Genomic DNA, 27,056 nt, shown 5'->3' with positions numbered 1-27,056 from the left:
TCAATGGACATGACTAATCCACAAGTTCTGTAATAGTGTAAAGGACTACTACTTATCATTTCTATAGCGCTACAAGGCATATGCAGCGCTGTACACCAAACACAAGAAAGACAGTCCCTGCTCAAAGAGCTTACAATCTAGATAAGACAGGTAAACAAAACAATTAAGGGTAAGGGAATAAAGAGGTGAGGATAAAAGGACAGGGCAAGTGAGTAGTGGTTAGGAGTCAAAAGCAGTGGTAAAGAGGTGGGCTTTAGGGAAGACCTAATTTCTCCATTCTGTGAGTAAAGCACTGCTGTGAAAATTGCTCTCTTAAGGGTAATTTTATAAGCAACTTGAGCATATAGAGCAGTATTTTACACACTCAAGTAGATGCTTATAAGTTTGGCTGGGGTATATACACACAAATTAAAACAGACCTCAGAAATCATGACACCTATGTATGCTCTATATACATAGATGTATGCCTGTTTTAACCAACACGTACACAACACAAAAACTCCTCCCTCTGAATAGGCATAGGTTTGTATAACTAGTTTATAAAGGCACATATGTTTACAAAAAGTATTTGAAATTATTAAAAAAAAACACACAAAAGTATTACTTTAGTAGTGCCATTCTAGATGTGTGTTATCTTTGAACTCTGCATACTTGTGGTTTTGAGAAGGTGCTCTTGTTGGTAGTCGTCCACCTTCATTTCTACTTTCAGACATTTGTGATATCTGTATTTTATAAATTAGGCATAACATATCAGCCATGTAAATGGGTATTGTTGGTTTCTTGGTGGAGTTAATCACCGAGTTTAGTTAAGTGGTTTGTGTTTTTTCTCTGTTAGGTTTGCTTTTAATTATTTGTTTACAAGCACTTACTATTCCGCATTTCATGCCATTTTCTTCTTTGTATTCTCAAGGTGTGTTACAGGCGAAATGGCCACAATGAAATGGATGAGCCCATGTTCACTCAGCCGCTGATGTACAAACAGATCAGGAAACAGAAGCCAGTGCTGCAGAAATATGCTGAGACACTTGTCTCTCAGGGGGTGGTAAATCAGCCTGAATACGAGGTAGTCTCCTTGTGTGTCCTGTTTTTTTTTTTTTTTTTTAACCTGGTAATTTCTTCTTTCTCCTTTTGAGCTTCCAGCTCGTTTGGAAACAGGGCCGGGATTTGTCACTGTGCGACTTTGTTTCACTGCATGTGAGGATTTTCCACATATTTTATAACCCCTTCCAGCTCTGTCCAGCTATCCAGTAACAGCCCTCTGCTGGGGACCATTCTTTTCTGCTAGTAACTCTGGCCACTAGAAGGCACCGCTATGCATACACTGAATACTGTCTCCACAGCATCCCCAGCCATGACTGGCCCAGGGAGCAGAAGACCCAATCTGGGATTGGGGCCAGGTCCTCTGCATGGCAGTGCTCATTGATGTTAAGGTTATGGTCATAGCTGCTCTACACAGGTTACCTCAGTCTTCTTGAAAGCTGAGGCAGCGATAGCACAGCTGTTAAGTTGTACCCATGGCCACTCATGCAGTTTAGCCCAGTCTTGGAAGCTTGATGCAGCCATACCAACTGTCATGATGCATTGACTTGTGTTCTCTTCTCTTTGGTCCCCTAGAGTTTGTGACTGAGCAAACATTTCCTTATTTTTCTACCTGTTACCTCCCATCATGTTCTTACCACTGCATTTTGTGTCTGTCTTGACTAAGTTTTAGATAGACTTCGATTGCCACTCTCTCCACAAGTATCTTGTTCCAGCTACCACTGTCCTATCAGTAAAGAAGCATTTCCTCATGTTTCCCCTGAACCTTCCTCCCTGTTTCTTCAGAACATGACTCCTTATCTTTTAATTTTCTTTCGCATGGAATAATCACCTTTGTAATTCATTGAAGCCTGTCAAATGTATTGAATGTTTCTATCCCATTTTTTCATTGAGGTTCTATGATATGCTATGTGCCTCCTAAATTCTTGCCTATTGTATCCTCAGGAGGAGATTTCTAAGTATGATCGGATTTGTGAAGAGGCTCTTGCCAGATCAAAGGATGAAAAAATCCTTCATATCAAGCACTGGCTGGATTCTCCCTGGCCTGGTAAGTAATCTCTATCTTCTTGTGCATCCTGAGACCATTTAACTACAAAATCCACTGTGGGAGTTTGCGTATTATGCCTGTTTTCTTGAAGGAGAGAGCCCTTATCCAAACAACATCATTAAACCCATGGTCTCCTTTCAGGTTTTTTCACCCTTGATGGGCAGCCCAGGAGCATGACCTGCCCATCCACTGGGCTGAGCCAAGAGGATTTGACCCACATAGGAAACGTGGCCAGCTCTGTGCCTGTGGAAGACTTTACTATTCATGGAGGTAGATACGTGCAAATGTTGTAAATCTTCATGAAGGTCTTTCTGTTCAAAAACAATGTTTGAATAAGACTGTATGCCATAACAGTGTTCGAGTTGCTTTAAGTGTCATCAGTTGTGATATAAGAGGCTATTGCATAGCACTTTAGAATGATCATAAAGATGAAGTTCACATGTTTTCATAACAAAAGTGTGTTAAAGCCTAACTTAAGAGTTCTATGAATATCCACTGGGATCTAATGACCCCACATTTCCTGCATTTTAAGTTGAAAAAGTCTGTACATATCAACTCATTTGGGACTTACACTTCTTTCATCAGCTGCTAATGCAGGGGTTGGTCAACCTGTGACTGCCATTGAATTTTATTTGGCTCGCTAGACCATGGGAAGTATACACAGAAAACATTAACCAGAGTTTTTGCAATTTTAAATACTGTATTTCACAAATATTTCCAGAACAGCTACTGTAGAAGTTTCCCTAGTTTTTGTCTATGGAGCTCTGTGCATTTCCAGTTCTGACATTATGTAATATTGCATCCCACTAGGGATAGTATTGACATTCATGGCATACTAATACACAGAGGCCACATGAATGTCAGTACTATCCCTAGTGGGACACAACATTACATAATGTCAGAACTGGAAATGCATAGAGCTCCCCTGTGCTAGTTTATAAAGTTAAATGCAGCTGAAGTAGTTTTATTGAGAAAAAAAGCACTGTGATGCTATCGGCTATTGCACAATTTGCTCTACTCTTATTGGGTCCCAAACAGCTAGATATGCAAATAGCCTCTTTATTGTGCATCCCTTAGAACATTCAGAAACATCTGGCACATGGGCCTTGAATAGTCTATTGCCTGAGCAATATTGGTGATTGGAGCTGGTGAACAGTGATTTGTGGGAGAGGACAGACTACTGCCACCCAAGTAATGTCCTTTCAATAAAGCTATTGTAAATGACCTGTAATTTAAAAAACAAAAATGAAAGCCAAATAGTACAGCAGGTGATATTTTTGTATTTTTGCGAAATGCTTTAGAAGCTGTGTTTCTGCAGGTCTGAGCCGGGTTCTGAAAACCCGTGGAGAGATGGTTAAAAATCGAACAGTGGATTGGGCCCTAGCAGAGTACATGGCATTTGGGTCTCTTCTTAAAGAGGGCATCCACATTCGGCTGAGTGGTCAGGATGTGGAGCGAGGAACCTTCAGGTAAAACAGAACGTAATTTCATAATGTGAAAATTTGCCTTTTGTCTAAAAATAAATATTTGTTGGAAATACTTAGGAGTATGAGAATTAGTCTTTAAATAAATTCTAATCCTTGAACATTAAAACATTCTGCCTTAAAGGAACTTTTTTTTATCTATTTGCATTAAAAAGAAGGGGTTTGGTGCTCCTCTATTTCTCCTCACCTGCACCTCCTAGTTAGGCAGAACAATGGGAATGATCCCTCACGTTTGTGGCTTGGAATGGGTTTGTTTTATGCATACCATGACGAGGAATGAGCTTCACACTTAAAGGAGGTATGTTGAGATTTCATGGGTGGATGCTCAGAACCAAACGTGAGTGCTAGAGGCGATTAGCACCAAACTAGCACCCGCATTAGTTAGCGTAGAATACTTGGAGGGTGCAACGTGGGAGACGAGAACTGCGCCAAAGACTAGTGCAAATAGCATGCTAATGTAGTCAAACAGATGTTAGTGAGGTCATTTTCTATTCCCTCCCAATGCTCAGAGAACAGCACACAAAACAAAGCTGCCTTACTGCTGAAAAAAATGTCAGCTCAGAGCAGGCATTTAAGTGTTGGGATTTCTCATGATTCTCTCTTCATTCTTTAAAATCTGACTGTTTTTATATCATTTGGAAGCAGAAAGAAGCCCTTGAAAGCCCCTAAACGCTGGTAGTGAGAAACAAAAGTGCGCCAGTCAGAACAAACCCAAAACTGAAAGCACACATTTGTTCCTGTTTCCTGCGTTTAAATATGGGGGTGGTATGGGAGGATGGGATTTACAGTAGGGGTGGGATTGCTTTTTGTATTGGCTGGGGGGTTGCAAGAATCAGGGCCCCCTGGCATCTGATGATTTTGATAATTTTGGTAATAGGTGTATGGTCTCTGATAAAACTGTTTAAATTTATGAGGAGAAAGGGGTGGGTGGGCAGACAAGACACTTGTATACATTGAACGCATTGCTTGTTTTTTGATTTTTGTTTTGTTTTTGGACTGTTCAATAAAAATTGTTTAACCATAAAGGAGCAGAAAACAGATGCCAATGTGTGCTTCACTTTCGGGTTTGCCAGGCGCATACACACAGGAGCTGAGCTTACTTTTAAACTCTTCCGTTCATGTGCTAAGCATGTTCCCCCCGCTCTCGCTTTTACAGTGCACGTATAATTTGAATATCATTTCCTTTGAGAATTGGCAAGCTAGATTTCTGCACCTTCTCTGCACTGTTAGCTTACCTTGGGAGTTCTGAGCATCGGCCTCTTAAATTGATGGCTTATCTCGCTACTTGCAGTGGGCCAAAGAGCCACCTCCTGGAGTTTAAGGCATGATACATATGGGCAATCTCTCCTTTGTTTTCTTCACATCTTCTCAAATTTGTTTTTCTGCTGTTAGCCATATTCTCCAATAACAAACCAACATTATGGTCTCCTTTTAATGCAGCATAGCTCATCTTCCTCCATTGCCCCAGGTACAAATAAGTACCTGTATTTGTAAGCCGCATTGAGCCTGCCATGAGTGGGAAAGCGCGGGGTACAAATATAACTAAAATAAAATAAATCTTGAGGTTTTGTATCTTTCAATTTTTGTGCCCTGAGTTCACTAAGGAGCTCATCTACCAGTGATACTTCTATATGCAGTGATTTACTTTCTAGTTCAAAGATTTTACTTATGCCCTTACATTCAGGAACAAAAGAAGCATACTGCACACAGCAACCAAGTATTAAGCCACAATATGAGCCCAAGATAATATCGCTCTTTTTGAGATATAGTATACTTATCAGTTGGTTCTCAGAGAAGGTGACACCTTGGGATCTTATTTTGCTTTCTGTAGTAATCCATCCATATTTATGGGTATGGGACTAAATTCCACCACATTGAAGATCAGAGATGTATTATCCTTCCAGTTGGTTACTAAAATTTTGAGGGACAATGAAATTAGGAGAAGTAAAAGTTCTGCTTGCTGAGTGGTATGAACAGTACTCGCACAAAGGGATTTCAGATCACAATCTTACAAGTAAGGTTTTCCCTAATACTGAGAATTTTACAGATATGCCCCCAAACTCCAGATCAAAATAACCTAATGTTACCAACAGTAAAATTGCACATGAGGCAGTGTACCAGCTGTAGTTTATTATTAGTTTCTTATCTTAGAATTTGCTTTACCGCTAGGACTGACTAGCAGTATATAGCGGTTTACAATACAATAAAGTAACTTAGAAAAGGAAAAGAGCTACAAAAATTGACAGGAAAGCAAGAGCTCAAAACACACAAGGGAGTAAAAAACAAGAGGAGAAAATAGGGGGAGGGAACCAGTGAGAGGAAGTAGCTGAAGATTGTAAGGATTCAGTGTAATGAGAGAGCATTTGTGAACTACCAAGTCTTCAGTTTAGATTTAAAACTCTTAAATGAGGATTTGGCATGGATGTCAAGCAGAAGAAAATTCCAGTGAAATGGGGCAGCAAAAAAGAAAAAGCAGCTTGATGGGTGGAATCTAAACGTACAAGTTTGGGACCTGGTAATACTAACAGAGCAGGCGAACTGGTGAGTATGGGGTAGTAAAAGAAGAGAGATAGTGAGGTAAACCAATTTGATGGGATTTGAAAGTAAGGACCAATAGTTTTGAACACAATACACTGAGAAATCGGAAGCCAATGATATTTTTGTAGCAGTGGTGTGACATGATCAAAACGACAGTAAGAGACAAATGGCTGTGTTTTGTACAGACTGTAATCTTTTAATTGATGCTTGAGTACAACCTAAGTAAATTATATTGCAATAGTTCGGCCTAGTGACCAGTAAAGCGAGCAGTAAGGAATGGAAAATTTTGGAACTGAAGTAAGGTTGCAGGACCAACATTTATTTGATGTCCCCTTGGAAAGCTTTGACGTCCACAAGGGCTGGTGCACAATAGTCTGAGTTAGGGAGGCAGAAAAGGAGAGCCGGATAGATGACCCCAGAATTTACCCCCATCTGCCAGTGTTTGGGTTCCTTTCACATCCACCTCCCAAACCTTTGTACCACAGCTGACCTGCATGGAGTGTTTCATGACTTGGTAAAAGGAGATCTTTTTGCACATTTCTGATAATAACCACAATTCCGCTAGAAGGGGAATAAAGGCTTCAAGGTCACCCTTAAGCAGTTTAGCTGGATGGATGCTGAGATTCTTCCTGTAAGACACTAAAGGATTTAATGAACTGTCCCGACATAACTTGGTCGATGATCCAAATTCCACTTTCCTATCTGATATTCCAGTTCACAATCAGGTTCTGAATTCTTAGTAAACTATTGCTCCAAATTGGCATTCCAGATGCTAAATGAAATTGAACAAGGAGTAAGTAGCTCCACTTAAATTGACTTGAATAGATATTCCATAAGCACACTTTGAAATTGAGGCATCCTTGACATAAAATGAGACTGGTGGTACAGTGGAAAGTTCTGGAAATTAACCATCTCCCCCCCCCCCCCCCCCCCCACGACTTTTGTGCAGATCATTATTTTTCCACAGAAAGCCTGATAAGATCCTATTTCTCTATATACACCAGAGGAGAATGGAATGACATCATAGATAATATATAAATAATGTGTAAGAGAGAATCATTTTAATTGCATCCAACCTTCCCCACGGGGGGGGGGGGGGGGGGTTTAAGGGGACCATTTCAAATAAGTTCGTTTACAGTAGCAAAGAGCTGCTTCTTAGCACTGACTCTGGTCTCCTCATGAGTACTTAAATCAAGATCTTCAAATACTTAGTGGTATCAGGTTTCTACTGAAATGAATATTGATTCAGTTCAGATCTTGTTGTGAGCTTGATTAGAGGAAGGGCAAGATGTAGTCCTGTTAACTTTGTAATCCAAAACCCCTGAAAATTCATCAACTAATTGATGTAAGACTGGAATAGATCTAGTTGTAATAAAGGTTATGATAGCAGAGATTTTTAGCTCCACTTACTGTGTTGTGAATCAACGGATTTTGTTAGATGGTAGCATCAGCACAATGTTTGAAAAGTAAGGGGTCAGGAGGGCATCCCTGCTTGATTCCCTCGTACAATTGAAAGGAGTTGAAGAGCAGGTTATTCACGTAAATTCTAGCAATAAGAGTAATCATATGACTGTCTAGATGAACTTAATGCCAAAACCAGACCAAGTCAATACCTGAAATAAAATGCCACTGCACTTCTTTGGATGCGTTTTCTACATGTAAGGAAAGAGCAACTTGCCGGAATATCTAAAGTGTTAGCAATAAGCAGAAGATTGCAAACTAACATAGCATTGTGCAGTCATGAAACTGGTTGATCCCTATGGATAATGGAGTCAGGCACCCTCACCCAACTGTACAGCCAGAAGTTTTGAATATATTTTACAGTCTGTTAATGAAGGAAACAGGCCTATAATTACTGGTGTGACAAGGATTCTTACCAGCTTTTCTAAGATTATCTTTGTGAAAGAGCCCCCTACCTAAGTACATAAGTAATGCCATACTGGGAAAAGACCAAAGGTCCATCGAGCCAAGCATCCTGTCCCCGACAGCAGCCAATCCAGGTCAAGGGCACCTGGCAAGCTACCCAAACGTACAAACATTTTATACAAGTTATTCCCGAAATTGTGGATTTTTCCCAAGTCCATTTAGTAGCGGTCTATGGACTTGGCCTTTAGGAAACCATCCAACCCCCTTTTAAACTCTGCCAAGCTAACCGCCTTCACTACGTTCTCCGGCAACGAATTCCAGAGTTTAATTACGCATTGGGTGAAGACAAATTTTCTATTTGTTTTAAATTTACTACACTGTAGTTTCATTGCATGCCCCCTAGTCCTAGTATTTTTGGAAAGTGTGAACAGACGCTTCACATCCACTTGTTCCACTCCACTCATTATTTTATATACCTCTATCATGTCTCCCCTCAGCTGTCTCTTCTCCAAGCTGAAAAGCCCTAGCCTCAGTCTTTCTTCATAGGGAAGTTGTCCCATCCCCGCTATCATTTTTGTCGCCCTTCGCCGCACCTTTTCCAGTTCTACTATATCTTTCTTGAGATGCGGCGACCAGAATTGGACACAATACTCAAGGTGCAGTCGCACCATGGAGCGATACAGCGGCATTATAACATCCTCACATCTGTTCTCCATACCTTTCCTAATGATACCCAACATTGCAAGCACACTGAGCAGAAGGTTTCAGTGTATTATCAACGATGACACTCAGATCCCTTTCTGACCTGACCATACCTTAACTTAAAGGTTTTATTTTTTTTCCTGCTCCTTGGAAAGGAAGCAAACATAATCTTTCTCCTTTTCCTCTGGCCTATTGTCCTTTTTATTTAATTATTCTTGGTGCTTTCTTTACTGCAAGTTGTCCATGGAGGTGGCTGTGTGGTGTACAGTTCTAAAAAAAAAAGATGAGGGAAAGACTAAGAAACACAAGGAGAGGGGTAACACAATCAGGAGGGAGAGTTAAAAGCATCTGTTAAAAGGAAGGTTTTTAGCAAGGGCTTAAATTTCCAGTGAAAATGTTTCAAGGTGAAGATGAGGTGGAAGAGAAGGTCCCTCAAAGCTGACACTAGCTTCTCTAGATATAGTAAGACCAAATGAAAGAATAGAGGGAACTAATAGAAAGTTTCCAGATGAAGAACAAAGAGAACGGGAGGGTGTGTAAGGGGTAAGCAGAGACGAAAGATAATGGGGGCAATGAGAAGGCAGACCAAACAAATCTGTTTAAACTTAATCCTGGAAGAGACTGGCAACTAGTGTTCAGTAGAAAGAGAAGGGGAGCAATGCGGTGAACTGAGTGAAGAACCTTGACAGCGGTTGATTGAACAAGTTGAAGATGCTTTAATAAGTAAAGAGGAAGACCAATAAAGAGAGAATTACAGTGATCTAAATGAGAGACTATGAGAGAGAAGCAGAGTGTGCAAAAGAGAGGTGTCAAGAAAAGGACGAATACGACAAATGCATTGTAATGCAAAGAATGAGGAGTGGACAACTTATTCAATTTGGAGCTTGAAGCTGAGGCGCAAATCAAACAGATAATTTTAATGGTTTCATAGTATGGAAGCTGGTGGCTATCAAGAATTGGAGGGGGAGGAGGCAAAGAAAATGAGGAAAGAGAGAAATGGATAGCCTCACATTTTGAGGAATTAAGAAATAAGTGGTTTGATTTAAGCCAGGAAGAATAAAATTACAGAACACATAGACAAACATGGTTTAATGGGACAGAGTCAGCATGGGTTCAGCCAAAGGAAGTCTTGCCTCACCAATTTGCTTCGTTTCTTTGAAGGCGTGAATAAACATGTGGTTAAAGGTGAGCCGGTTGATGTAGTGTTTTTAGATTTTCAGAAAGCGTTTGATAAAGTTTCTCATGAGAGAGACTTCTGAGAGAATTAGTCATAGGATAGATAGGAGGCAAAGTTCTGGTGTGGATTAAGTATTGGTTATTGGACAGAAAACAGAGGGTAGGGTTAAATGGTTATTTCTCTCAATGGAGGAGGGTGAACAGTGGAGTGCTGCAGGGATCTGTACTGGGACCAGTGCTGTTTAACATATTTATAAATAATCTGAAAATCGGAATGACGAGCGAGGTGATTAAATTTGCAGATGATACGAAATTATTCAAGGTTGTTAAAACAAATGCGGACTGGGAAATATTGCAGGAAGACCTTAGGAAATTGGAAGACTGGGCATCCAAATGGCAGATGAAATTTAATGTGGACAAATGCAAGGTGATGCACATTGGAAAGAAGAATCCGAGTCATAGTTACCTGATGTTAGGGTCCACCTTTGGGGTTAGCACTCAAGAAAAAAATACAGGTGTCATCGTAGATAATATGCTGAAATCTTTTGCTCAGTGTATGGTAGCGGCCAAAAAAGCAAACAGGATGTTAGGAATTAATAGGAAAGGGATGGGTGAATAAGACCGAAAATACTATAATGCCTTTGTATTGCACCATGATGCGTCCACACCTTTGAGTATTTTGTTCAGTTTTGGTCGCCGTATCTCAAAAAAATATATCTTGGAATTAGAAACAGTTCAAAGAAGAATGACCAAAATGATAAAGGAGATGGAACTCCTTTCGTATGAGGAAAGGCTAAAGAGGTTAGGGCTTTTCAGCTTGGAAAAGAGAAGGATGGTATAATTTGAGGTCTACAAAATCCTGAGTGGTGTAGAACAAGTAGAAGTAAATCGACTTTTTACTCATTCCAAAAGTACAAAGACACTCAGTTACATGGAATAATTGTAAAACAAATAGGAGGAATTATTTTTTTCACGCAATTAATAGTTAAGCTCTGGAACTGTTTGCAAGAGGATGTGGTAACGGCGTCTGGGTTTAAAAAGTTTTGGGAAAATCCATAGTCTGCTGTTGAGACAGTCATGGGGAAGCAACTGCTTGCCCATGGATTTGTAATATGGAATGTTGCCACGATTTGGGTTTTTGCCAGGCTTGCCACTGTTTGGAAAACAGGATGGATGGACCATTGGTCTGATCCAGTATGGCTACTATTATGTTCTTATGTTCTAGATAGACAAGAATTAACAGTAGCCTGTAAAGTGGTAGGATCTGTTGAGTGTCAAAGAATTTGGGTGTCATCCGCGTAATTAAACCGGATACAACCTTGCTCCTGAATGAGTGTGAAGAAAGAGTGGGGGCAAGAATAGATCACTGCACTCTATTGTATCCAGTTTATTGCTATAATACCAATCGATGGACCCTTTACACAGATTATGGCCTTGTTAATCTTACAGATCATGCTTTTTGTGTTAGGTTTAGGTAGTTTCCTTCTCCTAGACCTCAACATATGTGTCTATTTCCAAGCAGGCCAGGAGCTCAAGTGCCAGCTTCTCCATCTCCTGGTGTTTCTCCTGCCTTTCCTCTTTCTTGGCTTCTTGTATTACAACATTACCTTGACCTGTTGAGTCGGTGGCAACTGTCTGTGAATAATATAACTTGTGGGGTTTAATGCAAGCCTTATTATGTTGCAGCTAATTTGTGTGCTGTGGTATAAAAAAAATGCTATGTTGAGCTGTGTTTTTTGGGTTATCCCAGCTTAGTAAATATGTTTTTAAACGTGTAACTCGTTTCTAACTATGTTGAATGACATCCGCTGTATGGAAATAGACAAGTTGAGCTTCAGTAGAACTTTGATATTATCATGGATTTTCTTTTTTTAGCCATCGTCATCATGTGCTGCATGACCAGAATGTGGACAAGAGGACCTGTATCCCCATGAACCACTTGTGGCCTAATCAAGCTCCCTACACTGTGTGTAACAGCTCCCTGTCAGAGTATGGTGTCCTCGGTAAGTTTTGTTTACAAGTATGCTACCTTTTTCCTTTTGCATATGTTGAGGGGCATTATAGTAAACACACACAAGTTAATTTTATAAAGCTTTTTCCATGTACAAAGTCTGTTTAACATGTGGAAAAGGGCTTTTATAAAACTACATGTTTTACACAGTCTGCATGTAGGTGTTCCCAGGGGCATCGTTGGGTGAAGGAGAGGCAGAGTTGTGATGTACACCTGTTACAAAATATATATTTACACCTTCTTTGGAGCAGGTGCAAATTTGTATGTAAACATGTGTTTCCACCATTGGAGCTGGATCTGGGTATCTATTTAATAAAGGCATAGAGACACATGTAACCTTTATAAAAGAGTCTTAAAATACATGCTTCTGTGGACTTCTCACATTGTTATAAAATCTAGCTTGCGTGTAAGGATTATGGCACACGGTAGATGCAGGATTTTGCTATTCTCCAGACACAAGCAGGATGGTGAAATTCTTGGACTGATCCTGAGTGTTGGTGCTCTCCGCTAGCTATAGTAAGCTTTGAGCTTACTGGGCATATGTGGGAGTTCCCGCGTTTGAGTCCCTCCCCTTCCCTTCAGTTTTTTCTTTGACTGTTCCTAGTCGGTCACATCTTCTTCTCTTGCTGCCCAGGAAGGCCCTGGATGGCAGAGGAGGAAGACAACCCAAGATGCTGCTGCTGCTTACCTCTTGTTCTCAGCATAATTTAGTGATGTAGGCAGATCGGAGGCCATAGGAGGGAGTGGGGAATGTGGTGGAGTGCTGGGGGAGGATGGATAGATTGAGACAAGGGTCTTAAAGGGTTATGTAAAAGAAGGGATTAGTGGTGTGCAAAAGGGGCCTGAGGGTTTTTTTTGTGGGGGAGGGGGATGAGTAACTGGGGGATTTGAGGGTATGGAAAATTAGAAACCGAGAAAAATGAAGGCACATCATATGGCCTATCCAGTCTTCCCATCCATGCCATCTATTGTCCCTTCCTGTCCCATAGAGATCCTGTGTACGAGTCCCAAGCTTTTTTGAATTCAGATAGTCTTCATCTCCACCAGCTCCATTGAGAGGCTGTTCATGCACCCTTCCCACCTTTCTTCCGAAGTATACATATTGAGAGCTTTGTCCCCATATGCTTTATGACGAAGACCACTGACCATTTTAGTAGCCACCCTCTGGACCAACTCCATGCTGTTTATCTTTTTAAAGATGTAGTCTCTAGACTTGTATACAATTTTCTAAATGAGGTCTCACTAGTCTTACAGAGGGGCATCATCACCTCCTTTTTCCTATTAGCCATTCCTCTCCCTATGGACCCAAGCATCCTTCTAGCTTTCGCCATCACCTTAAGATCATCACATACCGAATGGTGTGGTTCAATATTAAGACATGTGAGATCACACCCACACTCCTCTTTCATGTACAAAAGTTTACCCCTTAAACTGTATCATTCCCTCGGGCTTTTGCAGCTCAAATGCATGACCCTGCATTTTTTAGCACTAAATCCTAGCTGTCAAATTCCAGACCATTCTTTAAGCTTTGCTAGGTCCTTCCTCATGTTATCCACACCATGTCTGAACCACATTACAGATTTTGGTATCATCCGCAAAGAGACAAACTTTACCAGACGCCCTTCAGCAATATCGTTTACAAAAATTTTAAATAGAACAAGTCCAAGAATTTAATCTTGCGGCATACCACTGGTAACATCCCTTTCCTCAGAGTGAGCTGTATTGGAACTTGGAAGGAAAGAAGGTACCTGGGACGGAGAGGAAGAAAAAGGAGCAGGTCTGAATTCAGGGGAGGAACATCCCCATCTCTAGATCTCCTCTGTACAAGATCCAAGAACATTCCACCCCTCCTCTTCCCATCTTAGTCTTCTTCTCTTTCTCCTCCCTTCTACCCTCCCTTTTCTCTCCGCATACCCAGGATTTCCTCTCCCTCTCCTCCCTTATGTCTATATCTGACTCCTCACCCATAAAATGGTGTTAGAAAACTATTTTATTTTTATTAAGCAAAATAAATGTGCATTACTTAACAGGCAAAGTAAATAAAACATTACAAATTAGATATGATGCCTGTAAAATTTCAGAAACCTGTCTACAGAATGTATTTATGAACTGCCGTAGGAAACTAAGGCCTGCGCTCTTAGTCACTGACATTTTGGGAAATGAGAGCTAATGCTTAACCACCTGCACTCTCATCTTCAACTTGGCAGCATTTTCTGTGATTTCAAGGTTTCTGAGCCCTGCCAGCCCTTTAGATTCCAGATTTATTTCCATAACACAAGCAACCTACTTTTATCAGGCCTAAAATCCAAAAGTGGGGGGTTGTGGTGTATCCATCTGTTGTTCGTGATATATGTGGGGACCTGGCACATAGCTGTATGCTTGAAAACTTCAGTCCATGTTTTCACTTTGAGTTGCTGTAACATACAGAGGTCTGGGATCCGTACTGATTCTAGGGAACTAAAACCTTGGCAGACTGGGATATCTTTGTAAGGGATAAGACAAAAAATATTGTACATGATTCTTTGAGACTTCTCAGGAGTCTTTTACAGATGTGATTAAAGGACATAGTTATCAACATGGGCTACTGTTAGGATGGGTTATTTTACCACTAACTCCTGCTATTTTAACACGGGTCCTGTTTTATGCAATGAGACCTACTTAATAACTGGGGTTAACAGTAAAAAGAAAAACACGTTTTCATGGTAACCCATGTTTATAATTCCCCCCCAACCCCACAATTTTAACCCAGTTTTTTATTTCATGAGAATCCACCTATTTTGAATTACTTAGGTGTCTATGTAGAAACAAATTGAAGAAGCTTCTTTCTCACCAGGAGAATAACAAGTTTGATTTTGTTCTTTCCATACAACTGGTTTTATATTTGTGGTCTCCTCCTTTTTCAGGGTTTGAGCTGGGTTTCGCCATGGCCAGCCCCAATGCCCTGGTTCTTTGGGAAGCCCAGTTTGGTGACTTCCACAACACTGCTCAGTGCATCATTGATCAGTTCATCTGCCCGGGGCAAGCTAAGTGGGTGAGACAGAACGGCATTGTGCTGCTGTTACCCCATGGCATGGAGGGAATGGTAAGACCCCCGTGCCACATGCTCTTCCTACAACACTGCTTTTCAAGAGTAAAGTGAGGTTTTTATCAAACACCCTCAGGCGCTATTCCTTATTCAGTACAAGCTGGGGTAATACCAAGAAGGCACCCTGAAATTTGTGCATGTGTATGGCAGCACTTCTAGCTGAGAGATGCTTTTCTGATTGTTATTTAGAATAGTCATGCTCAGACAATTGCAGGACTGATACTCTCAAGTCTTTTTAAGACATGTATTTTGTTGACTGTAGTTTTATTTGAGAATTTATTATACCGTCTTACATCCTAAAAGAAGAAATAAAGCAGCTTACATTCTTATATAATTATACAATAGTAGAAAAAAAAAGTTAAAAAAATATCAAGGAGAAAAAAGGAAAAGACAATGAAGAGTCAGCTTAGTCCATACATCACGTTCAAACAAATCAAGCGCCTCCAGATGCCTTTGAGAACAAGTGTGTTTTCAATGCAAATTTTAAATGTATTTGAATATTTTCAGTTCAGATTGAAGATGGGAGTGAATTCTCATGTAACTTCATTCTGCTCTGGCAGGTGTATAGTGGGGCTGGGATGTCAATGTAGGCATGACATGGTTTGGCCTGAATTTTGGACCTACCAGACAGTGTGTGTATGGATATATAGTGGTGGCTCGTTGTTGCCATGTGCTAAGATTCTGGACACATCTATACCCACTTTCATGCTCATTTTAGATAGTGCTGTTGAAAGTCGATCCAGCTACTGTATTGTTTTCACAACGATGCCTGAGAGCTGTGGAAGCAGCATCTCCAGCCACCCCACCTCTTCTGACCTGAAAATATCAACTACTTGATTATTGCAGCTGTCCAGTTTGTTCCATGTTCAGTTAAGTGAAACAGATTTAATTATCGTGCTGTGGCTTTTTTCAGGGTGGTGTAAGATCTGCAATGTTGTCTTTATATAGTGGGTCCTCAGATTTGAGGACCCACTATATAAAGCAGAAGTTTGAGGTGGGCTATTTCATTAGAGTGTATTTGATTTTGGAGGCTGGGAATATTCGTTGATATTAGTTTAAATTTTTGGAAGATAAATTGTTTTCAAATTTTATCAATGAATCTTCCTGGCTTCCAGAATTCAAACTGTTCTAATGAAAATAACCACCTCAAACCCTGGCGAATCAGGTTTGAGGATTCACTATATAAAGATAACCTTGCATACTTCACACCACCCTGAAGAAAGCCACGGCATGATGGCTGAAATGTTTTCACTTAGTTGGATATGGCACAAGCCAGACAATCACAATGATTGAACAAGCCCCAGAAGTTCTTGTTCATTTTGGCTTTCTGTTAGTATCGGTTCGATTATCTATACACTGTAGATGTGTTTGTAAATCCTTTTTATTTCTTTTATAGTTGTTGTATTTCATTTGTAGGGTCCTGAACACTCCTCTGCTAGACCAGAGAGGTTCCTGCAGATGTGCAATGATGATCCAGATGTGTGCCCTGTAAGTGCTGATGCATCTCTGCCCCCTCCCTCCCCACCATATTATCTTTTACCAGTTCCCTTGCTAACTGCATTTCATCTGATCTTGATTTCAGACATGTTGTTTATTCCATTTTTTATATAATCTAGCCTAAATCTAGCCTGACATGGTTATATTCCAATGACAAGGAAGATGACTCAGCCACACAAGTGGGTTACACCATCCAGCAATGCCAATACAAAACTCTTGGAACCCAAAAACACTTGAAGCCTTTTCTGAGCATATGCAGACATCCCACACTGTCTGAAGTCTGCTGTCTTGACCAGATGCATGAGTTTTCTCTGTTTTAGTAGTTTTGTCAGCACAGTTTCACCTAAGAGTGCCTCTCTTCATAGTAGACTTCCTCTGTTGTCTTTTTTTTTAACTAATTAAGCTTTTTCCAGCATGTTAGTTTCTTTAATTTTAGCTATTTTGCTACTCTCAAGCCCATTTTTTGGGTTTGTAGATCTTTTAGCAGTTCCATGCCAACCTATTTTTTGCCATTTGTTTTGTTTCACTTTGAACTGTTTATCTTATTGTGGCACAATTGCAGGTCAGTGGCTTCAAAACACGCCCCATATGCAGTTTTACCTGTTACAGGAAAACAACTTTGTTTTACTTGTGTTAGTAAAGTGAATATGTTTTCTTGCTTGAAAACTATTAAGAAACTAGAACATGCTTTTTGCTAGCTGTCTGGTTATCTATGTGGTGCTCAGAGTTGTATCAACCTCCGTTAACTATAGTAAGCATTGTCTGAGGACAAGCAAGCCGTGTTATTCTCACATGTGGGTGACATCATCCGATGGATCCCCGGTGCAAGCACTAAGTTTCTACCAGTGTCGCTTAGTCTCTTCCTCCCCCCCTGTGGAGCTGAGAGAGTGTGATTGGCTTAACAGGAGAAGCTTTTGGCTCTTCAAAGGCCAGACCATCATCTTCAGCACAGGCGGCATCAACCTCCATGGCTGCTCTGACATCAGTAACCATTGGGAGTGCACTGGCATAGAGTGGGTCTCCACCTGCCTCAACACTGGGCGCTGTTAGCAGGCCCCGGGACCCGGTCAACGTTAGACCCAACACCGGGGAGACGCTTTGATTTTCGACAGCGTTCTCGTCAGCACCGGGAGATTGAGGCCCTGTGCATCGGGGGAAGCCCAGGAAGCATAAGCATCGTTTCTCCTCAACACACGGTCCTAGGAGCACCAGGGCATTGGACTCTCCTATATCCAAGAAGCGCTGGCATCGAGAGGAATGCTCCCCCTCCTTGTAAGAGGTGCCGATGCATCAATCATTGAGCAGCCAGGTCCCCATTACTGGTTCAGCACCAATGACATTGCATGCTGCTTCCACCCCAGCTCCCATGTTTTTGCCGATGCCCACCCTTGAGCGGTTCTGGAGCAGGCTTCGAGAGGAGCTGGTGCAGTTGCAGGGAGCTCCCACTTTCATATTGAGGGTGCTTGCGCCCTTAGCAGAACAGCCCCAGGCCCTCTCTGAGGCTCCACCGATGGTGCTGCCCAGAACATCGACATGGCACCTCGCAGGGTGTCGGAGCCCCTTCTGACATCAGGGAAGGAAGCGTCTCTGGAGTCTGAGGATCGTCAAGGTGCAGCCCTTCTCTGAGTATGGACATCTGTTCACTTGTCCTCTAGATTGTTCTCTTGTCTTTTAGATTGTAAGCTCTTTGAGCAGGGACTGTCCTTCTATGTTTGAATTGTACAGCGCTGCGTAACCCTAGTAGCGCTTTAGAAATGGTTGTTGTTGTTGTTGTTGTTGTAGATTGAGGCCAGTGCAGACTATCTCCTGATTCTCAAGAGGAAGAGGAGTCTGACAGGAACCGCTCATGGGTATCGGACAAGGATTCACATAACTTCTAGGAGGAGGAGTCATGTGGTATCCAATCTGATCCCTCACTGAGACGAAAATCTCCTTGAGCGGCACTCTTACTGATTTTGTCAGGGAGATGGCTGAGGTCATCCCATTTAAGTTGGAGATGGAAAAGGAGTCCAGGGCAGAAATGTTATCTGTGTTGGGCTATAAGTCTCCTAAGGAAGGAGTCACTGTACCATTGCACTCTATCCTTAAAGATGTACTGCTGAGGAACTGGGAATCTCCCTTCTCGGTGTAGGTAGCACCCAAGAAGGTGGATGCGCAGTATCTTATCTAGAAGGCTCCTGGATTCGAGAAGGCCCAGTTGTATCACCACTCTTTGGTAGTCGAATCCGTTCTCAAATGAGCTAAATGCTCTGTTTCATGCCTCGGTGCCCCCGGAGGGAGAGGCCAGAACCTTGTTTGGGAGGAAAACTTTTTTCAGGCCTCTGCTTATTGCCCGTATCCAGCCCTACCAGCTCTACATTAGCCTTTTACTTGGAGTCTGTAGTTAATAGTACACTTGATCTGGCCAATAAGCAGATGGAGTGTCAACATTATTTGGTCAGGGGTGCTTATGACACTTTTGATATTGTGTCCAGACTCTCTGGAATAGGTGTGGAGATTCACAGACTCTAGTGTGGTAGCAAAAATATAATACAAAGCAATTGACAATAAGGCTATACCTGTCCCACCTAGTCCACCAACCCATCCCCCTTCCCACAAACCAACCCTCCCCATCCCACTATCAATCCTCATAGAGTAGGTAGAGAAGAATCAGGGCAAGCAGTCCACTTCACATAAGGGTCCCAAATGCGAGAATAGGTCAACAGCTGTCCACTACGCAAAGCTGTTAGTTTGGACATCAAATGAATATGGGCCAATTTCTGCTGAATCACAGCAAGTCCAGGTAGAGTAGATTGTTTCCAGGTCACAGCGAGCACCAATTTACTTGTGTGTCAAAATTTTGAGACTCCATTATCCCATCTTTCTTGTTTTCGGTGAGCCTGGTAGCTAGGGATTCCCACATGTTAGAATAATGCGGCCTGCTTGTCCTTGGAGAAAGTAAAGATACTTACCTGTAGCTGGTGTTCTCCGAGGATAGCATGCCATTTATTCTCACATACCCTGCTTCCTCCTCTAGGAGCTGTTTTTGTTTGTACTTTTTATGCTTTTCATCTGACTGAGGGACCCGCACTCGAGCTTCAGACGGGAAGACACCAGTGCATGTGCAATGGGATGCTGTTAGAACTTTCTCTAGTGCTAGCAATTCAGTGTTTGCATTAGGGCTCCGTTGTATGACATCACCCACATGTGAGAATAAGTGGCCTGCTGTCCTCGGAGAACACAAGCTACAGGTAAGAATCTTTGCTTTTCCTGCAGTCCCAATTCTCTTCCAGTACTGCTACAAAAGTGAAAATATATTTAGAGGATGCAAGTCTGCAGAACTAAGCAATAGCCACCTTTTTAGCCAAGTTCAACACTATTTTCTGTATCTTAGAGCAGAGTAATGTGATATTTTTTCCCATGAGTGCTCAGTTGGTTTCTTTTAGGGCAGTATCTCCAAATGGGTTAGTTTTGCACACATCCTGACAGTATTGAACTTCATTAAGTCATTAAGTATGTGGAGTATGATCTAATATTCACCACAGTATTTGCATTGTGCCAGAGAGCTTCATTGGAGTTCATAAGATATCACATGTATAGGCAACTGTTAACCATGTTTCCATTTAATGAAATCAAATATTTCTCCCACTGCATACTGGGAGGGGGGGGGGGGGGGGGTTGTATCAAACCCATGTGTTTCGGTACTGGAGTTCTCTCTCTGATTTGCATCCTTATGTTTGCACTGGTCATTCTTGATTAGTGAGTGGGATTCATGCTCAGTGCACCTAGATTCTGGCCAGATTGTGATGGGGCAAATCAGACTCACTGTGTCCCTGCATTTAAGCTCTAATCCTGACCACCTGTAGATGTTCTTTGCTTCACTTTGCTCTCCTATGACTGTTCTGCCTATGTCACCTAAGAGTTAATTTTACAATAGGACACTTATAAGTACATAAGCATTGCTGTACTGAGACAGACCAAGTCAATATCCTGTTTCCAGCAGTGGCTAATCCAGGTCACAAGTACTTGGCAGGATCCCAAAAGAGTAAAATGGATTGTATGCTGTTTAGCCCAGGAATAAGCAGTGGATGTTCCCCAAGTTCACCTTTAATAATGGTTTTCTTTTTTCCAGGAACTTTTCCAAACCTTTTTTTTCTTTAAACCCTGCTACACTACTTTTACCACACTCTCTGGCAATGAATTCCAAAACTTAATTATACATTGAAGACATTTTTGTTTGTTCTTCTAAATGTACTACTTGGTAACTTCATTGTGTGCCCTCTAATCATTTTATTTGTGAAAAGAGTTAACAAATAGTTCATGCCTACCCAAGCCACTCAGTATTTTATAGACCTCTGTTATGTCTCCCCTCAGCCATCTCTTCTCTAAGCCGAAGAGCCCTAACCTTTTTAGCCTTTCCTCATAGGGGAGTCATTCCATCCCCTTTATCATTTCGGTCCATTCTTCCATCCTTTTCTAATTCCACTAACTTTTTTTTTTTTTTTTTTTTTGCGATATGATGACCACAATTGCACGCTATATTCAAGGCGCAGTCTACCACGGAGTGAAACAAAGGCATTATAATAATCTGTTCTAGTCTCTATTCCTTTCCTAATAATTCCTAACATTCTTCTGCATAATGAGTAGAAGGTTTCAATATATTTTCAACAATGATGACTAGTGACCCCTAATGTGGAACCCCTGCATTACATAGCTATAATTTGGGTTCCTCTTCTCTATATGCATCACATTGTACTTGTTCACATTAAATTTCATCTGCCGTTTGGATGCCTAATCTCTCCATCTTGTAAGGTTAACTTGTGATTTAACTACTTGGAATAATTTTGTTTCATTGTCAAATTTGATCACTTCACTTTTTCATTTGATGATCTTGTTTACAGATCATTTATAAATATGTTAAAAAGCAGCAGTCCCAGCACAGACCCCTGGGGAGCCCCCTACTATTTACCCTTCTCCATTGAGAATATTGACTATTTAACCCTACTCTTTTTTCTGTCTTTTAACCAGTTCTTAATCCACAATAGGACAGTGCCTCCTGCTCCATGGACTCCATAATTTTCTCAGGAATCTTTCTTGTAAATTATAATTTGTATCTTGATTTTATTGGGATCATCATACCAAAGGCTTCTAGATTCTCTTATGTGCACTTTCTCTCATCTCTCATTTGAATCGCCATCTGCAGCTATAATCATCACTCACATATTTTTATAACTTTTATATAAAAATGTGCATAAAATAGAGCAGCCATCATATCAAACTCTTCAGATTTATGTCCTGAAAAATTAAAAACACAGAGCACTTAGCAAACAAACATCAACATGATCATGTTTTGAGCGCTTGGTGAAGAAAACTGACCGCCTTCCCTGAAGTAATTACTTGAATGCCTGCAGGGCCCTTCATGTGGCTCTTCCAGTTTGTTTATAGATCAGTTGGCCTTGGATGCTGTCTGCCATGACAGTGGATACCTCATCTTGAGAGACTGGTGTCTCACCACCACCCAGTCTATTGAGCTTTTTGGGTTCCTGAGGAAGAATAAATCCGAAACTGAGCTCTGTAGAACCTCTCTGCTTGAGATGAAATGATGCTGAAGATAATTCAACTTATATGAAATGGAGACTGTGGACTAGAGGTGCATGGAGTCATCACAAACCAAACCCTAATGCCTGGAACTGATAATGGGTTCTCAGTACCAAGAACCATAAAATTTTCTGATGTTCCTTCCAAACTGGAATGTGGAGGTAGGTCTCCTTTAGATCCAGTGGTGAGAGACTCTCCGGCAAATGGCTGCAGTGACCAAGTGCATCATCTTCATTCTAAAATATGGAATTTACAGCCCCAAGTTGACACCCTTGAGATCCAAGATTGAATGAAATGAGCCCTCCTTCAGTACCACAAAGTAGATTTGAGTATTGGCCAATATCCCAAACTTTAAAAAAAAATGTTTTATATATATATATATATATATATATATATATATATTTTTTAACCTTTATTTAATCAGCACTGCACAGATATGGAGCAAGGTACATACACCATTCGCAAATACAATGTGAAGGGCATCAAATCTCAAAACACAATTGTAATATAAATAATGTGATATTACCTAAATCTTCAACTTGCAAGGAAAAGAGTGATTAAACAAGAGTATAAATGTTATCCAAGGCCTTCCTCTCCAGTGGTTTCTTATTCAGAGAGAAAGCTTCCAGTGTTTTTCTTTCTCTCTCTCTCTCTCATATTATAGCCATTGACAGAAAACTGCTTCTAATTTGCCACAAGCAAAACCTCACCACAGTCATGTCTAAAACAACTAATATCCCTAGAGCCTGTTGACTTATCAAATACCTACATCCAATACTATTGAATTTTGGGGCAATTCCAAGAGAAAAGCAGAAAGGACCCCTGCATTCCACCCATTGTGAATATCCCATATCCTCTCAATGGGGTGTAATGCTACCTTATCAAAACCTTGTATCAGTTTTCTGCTGCTTGTCTAACAAATGACAGCTTTGCTGTTCTTTCAGAAATGTCTTCCCATGCCTGTGCTCTAAGAAAATTGTTTTTCCTCTGCCCTGTTGTTCAATATAGCAGAAATCTTCAAAAAACTGTCTCTTGTTTACTCACTAACATGTCAAATAGTAGTCTCCACCTCTATATCCCTTCATTTCTCATTTTGTGTTAATGTTTTTATCTGCATGTGAGGGGAATATCCCTTTACAGTAAATTAACTTTCTTCTGCAGTTCCCTAAAGTTTACCATGAGGTCCTCATCAAAGCATTGCCTTGTGCAGCCCAATCCCAGCTCTTCCCATTTTTGGAATATTCAAGTGTATCTCCCTGGATTGAATTCCTGTTGTATCTAATGGGCATACAGTATGAGTATCTCTCCCACCCACCCCATCCCCACCCCCAGTAGTTTTTCTCCTCATTGCTCAAATGCTCAGTCACCATTGTAAATAGATTCCTTACCCATTTCACACGACCTTACCTCAGATCATGCAAGGTAAGTGATAAAGTGGGTAACCTGTCCATTCTTGTGATGTACCTCTGCCCACTGCTTGACCTTACTTGCCTAACAATCCAGTAAAGATCTTAGCTGCGCAGCATGAGAATAGTTTTGCAGATTAAGCATTACCAGTCCTCTCTCCCTCTTGGGCAAAAATAAAATAAAATCCTTCTGACTACCCTCAGTAGCTTTAAGTTTGTGTGTGTGTTTTTTTTTTTTTTTTTGGGGGGGGGTTACAGTTCCATTATTTTAGCTATGTGTTGTGGCTCACTGAGTTTGAGGAACTGCTCTTTTAGGAAAGCAGAGCAGCAGGAAACCCCAAAGGATTTTATAACTCCAGATTCTTCCTTGCATTTCTTCTTTTTCAAATCTAATAAAAAGACCTCTAAAAATAAAAAAAAAATCTGCAACTCTGGCCTGATGTAATTGCTTTTATATCTTGTACCCAGCCAAGATGTTTTGACTATGAGCAATATAATAAAGGTAATAAATAAATAAAAATTAGACTTGTAGGACAAGCTCACAATGATTTTTTTCATGGCAGACAATATTTGTAATGTTTTCCACTGGAAATGGTGAGACTTGGACAGACCCTGTTTGGTGAGTGTAACCTGCTGCAGTCCTTTGATTTATCAGTGATCCCTGGTATGGGAAATATCATTGGGAGTGGACGGTGTATCTATTGGCTTCAACCTCTCAGGATGAAGAATTGTCATATATCCCTGCAACCATGACTTGAATTGCACGATGATATGATCAGTTTTCTCCCTATTTTAACTGTTAAATGTATAACACTGTAGAAGTCAATGACCATGCAGTCTTGTCATGTGAACAGTAGTTTATCAAAAGTGCAGACCAACCAACATACCTTCTAAACTGCGCAGGATTCCTCTGCCTGGGTTCCTGTTTGTGTGTTTGGGCGGGGGGGGGGGGGGGGGGGGGAAGGAGAGGAGGAGGTTTAGCATCATGTTTTCAGTGGCGAAAGAGTGATATCGAAGCAGCACATGGGTGGAAGACTGCTGCACAGCTTAGAGGAAATGTTCAACCCATCCTAACCCTGAGGGTTTCTGCTTCCTCTCCTGCCACAGAAAATAACAGAAGACTTTGCAGTGCGCCAGCTCTACGACTGTAACTGGATTGTGGTGAACTGCGCCACTCCTGCCAACTTCTTCCATGTTCTTCGTAGACAGATACTTCTACCCTTCCGCAAACCGGTATGGTGAAACATTAAAGGATGGTGGGTGATTCTTCAATTGTAACTTGGAGGTTACAGTTGGAGGGGTGGGCAACAAGGATAGAGAGAGCATGCAGAAAATAGTTAGGCTGTTCTTTGGAATTACTGGGTTCAGTCCTAGTTAGTGGTGTGGGGGAAGTTTGCTATGCTGGCAGTTAGCATTGTCACTTAATAGTTTACCCTCCAGTCTTTCTGGCTTACCTGTATGTGACTGCTGTGTGGCTTGTAGCTCCCCCTCCTGCTGGTTGAAAATTTACTGCACAAAGAAACTGGAATCTGAAGCTGAGGCTTTGTTCTTCCTGTGGCTGATATCAGATAGGTGGTCATTGGTTATCAGTTAGGTGTATTTTCAAACCACTTAGACTTACAAAGTTGCATAGTAATCTATGCAATTTTGTAAGTAAGTGCTTTGAAAATGAGCCCCAGTGTCTGCTAATTTTTATGTAGCAGCAACCCCAGTATAGATCCTGGACTTAATTTTTAGTTACCCTTTGAAATAGCTGAGCTTGAAGTCAGAGTAGCCACATAAGACTGCAAAAGTCTTACCTTTTATAATTAGAAGGGGAGATAGGTTTAATCCAGAAACAAAGTCATTTTAATCAGTAGTAGATTTAGGGTCACAGAAACTGCCAGGGTTTACTTCCCTGTGGTGATCTGTGTAGGTTAATTTAAGGTATTTTGCAGGGGCTGGGGTGTGATAACTAGTAATAGTTTCCTTTTAGAAATGAAACTGTCCATAGCACACTGTGTTTGGTTGAAACATGAGGATATTTTCAGCCATGGGAAGCTGAGCACCCATCCTTTTCCATTCCTTGTTCTCTCCCCTTAGTGGACGTTGTGTGTTCCCATTCAGCATATATGAATGTTATTTGTCTCATCTCCTTTGCAGCTGATAATCTTCACACCAAAGTCCCTGTTGCGTCATCCTGAAGCCAGATCTAGCTTTGATGAGATGTTACCAGGTGTGTGTGGGATCTAGTCTTGTTCGACTGTGAGTGAGAGACAGTGGGTTGGGAGCCACATCTGAGCTAGAGATGTTCAGAGAAATAGCACTGTTTTAAGCAGTGATCCATATTACCCAGGTGTAAATAATGACCGTAATATAGGTGGTTTCTAAATATTGGATAATGTAGGGTGGGTGCCATATTAGTGCACTCAGATGAACAGAAATAAGTTAGCAAAGGGCAAAACCTTTGTATTGGACAAATGTAAAAACTTTTTTCTTTTTTTAATTGAAAATTTATTTGGTCACTACACATATATTCAAGTAAAATCCTTCACAATGGACATATAACATTACAGGAAGAGACAATGTTGTACTAAAGCAAGCCCCAAGAGCATTAAGCCATCCCAGTGCATAGTATTACATATTAGCTTTCTAACTTCAAAGACATCCTCATTTTCAAACTTACAATCATCTTGGAATCAGATTAGTATTTCAGACAACTGTCAGACTGCATAAAAATTCCCTAAGCTTATCAAACTATCCTATTTTGAATTTGCTTAGAAAACAAATGTTTACACAAAAGTGCATTGAGAGGGAGGCATAAGGGAGCTTTCCATTGTGCTTTTGTAGTCTCTCTTCCAACAGCTATTATGTAATAAGTAATTAGTTGTTGTTTTTTTTTTGTTACATTTGTACCCCGCGCTTTACCACTCATGGCAGGCTCAATGCGGCTTACATGGGGCAATGGAGGGTTAAGTGACTTGCCCAGAGTCACAAGGAGCTGCCTGTGCCTGAAGTGGGAATCGAACTCAGTTCCTCAGTTCCCCAGGACCAAAGTCCACCACCCTAACCACTAGGCCACTCCTCCTAAGTACAAGATAATATAGCAGAAATATCTTGGGCTCCTGGGTTAACTAACTAGTCATATAGCAAAGTTGATAACCTTTTTTTCATTAGCAATAGACCAGTGGATGATCTCACAATATATAAAATGCCATTCTTGATTGTTTACATTAGTGCCAAGAAGTGTCTGTGACACACATGGCTAGATTTTATGAATTTTAGTTGATGTATGATGCCTTGGGTAAAGGCAGCAACAAATTGAATTAAGTAAAATCTATCGGCATTCTCAATTAAACTGGTCATTTATGGTGGTTTTAGAGATTGTGTATATTTAGCCATGTTTCCTTTCTGTCTCCTCATGAAGATTCCTTGTTCAATCTGCTACATTGTTTGGTTTCTCACCAGTTGATGGATTTAATATCATATAGAGCTTGGAGATTACTTTTACCACCTTGAAATTTATTGCAGAGCATCCCAAAGGGAGTTTTCTGCTTGGATCGCCTTTTTCTCTTTTTCCCTGTATAGGGGATAATTTTGTAAAACATTTTTTGCATGTAATGTCTGTTTTACACACCGAAAAGGGCTT

The 27,056-nt window shown here is 40.9% G+C and overlaps 1 protein-coding gene across 6 annotated transcripts in view; it reads left to right on the top strand.

The window, feature by feature from the left end:
* The window catches only part of OGDH (oxoglutarate dehydrogenase), a 173,745-nt gene that overhangs the window by 118,539 nt on the left and 28,150 nt on the right, over positions 1-27,056 (top strand). For all 6 annotated transcript variants that reach the window (XM_030201749.1, XM_030201752.1, XM_030201748.1 and 3 more), the window contains 9 exons: positions 911-1,063; positions 1,984-2,086; positions 2,228-2,356; positions 3,405-3,555; positions 11,728-11,855; positions 14,767-14,945; positions 16,365-16,436; positions 24,536-24,661; positions 25,571-25,643. In XM_030201749.1, the coding sequence (XP_030057609.1) occupies positions 911-1,063; positions 1,984-2,086; positions 2,228-2,356; positions 3,405-3,555; positions 11,728-11,855; positions 14,767-14,945; positions 16,365-16,436; positions 24,536-24,661; positions 25,571-25,643 (1,114 nt within the window). The remainder of the gene's footprint in view (positions 1-910; positions 1,064-1,983; positions 2,087-2,227; positions 2,357-3,404; positions 3,556-11,727; positions 11,856-14,766; positions 14,946-16,364; positions 16,437-24,535; positions 24,662-25,570; positions 25,644-27,056) is intronic.

Source organism: Microcaecilia unicolor, chromosome 4 (assembly GCF_901765095.1).
Source record: "Microcaecilia unicolor chromosome 4, aMicUni1.1, whole genome shotgun sequence".
NCBI classification, from domain to species: domain Eukaryota; kingdom Metazoa; phylum Chordata; class Amphibia; order Gymnophiona; family Siphonopidae; genus Microcaecilia; species Microcaecilia unicolor.
The sequence above is the reverse complement of the archived record's forward strand: the minus strand, read 5'-3'. Positions and strand labels throughout refer to the sequence as shown.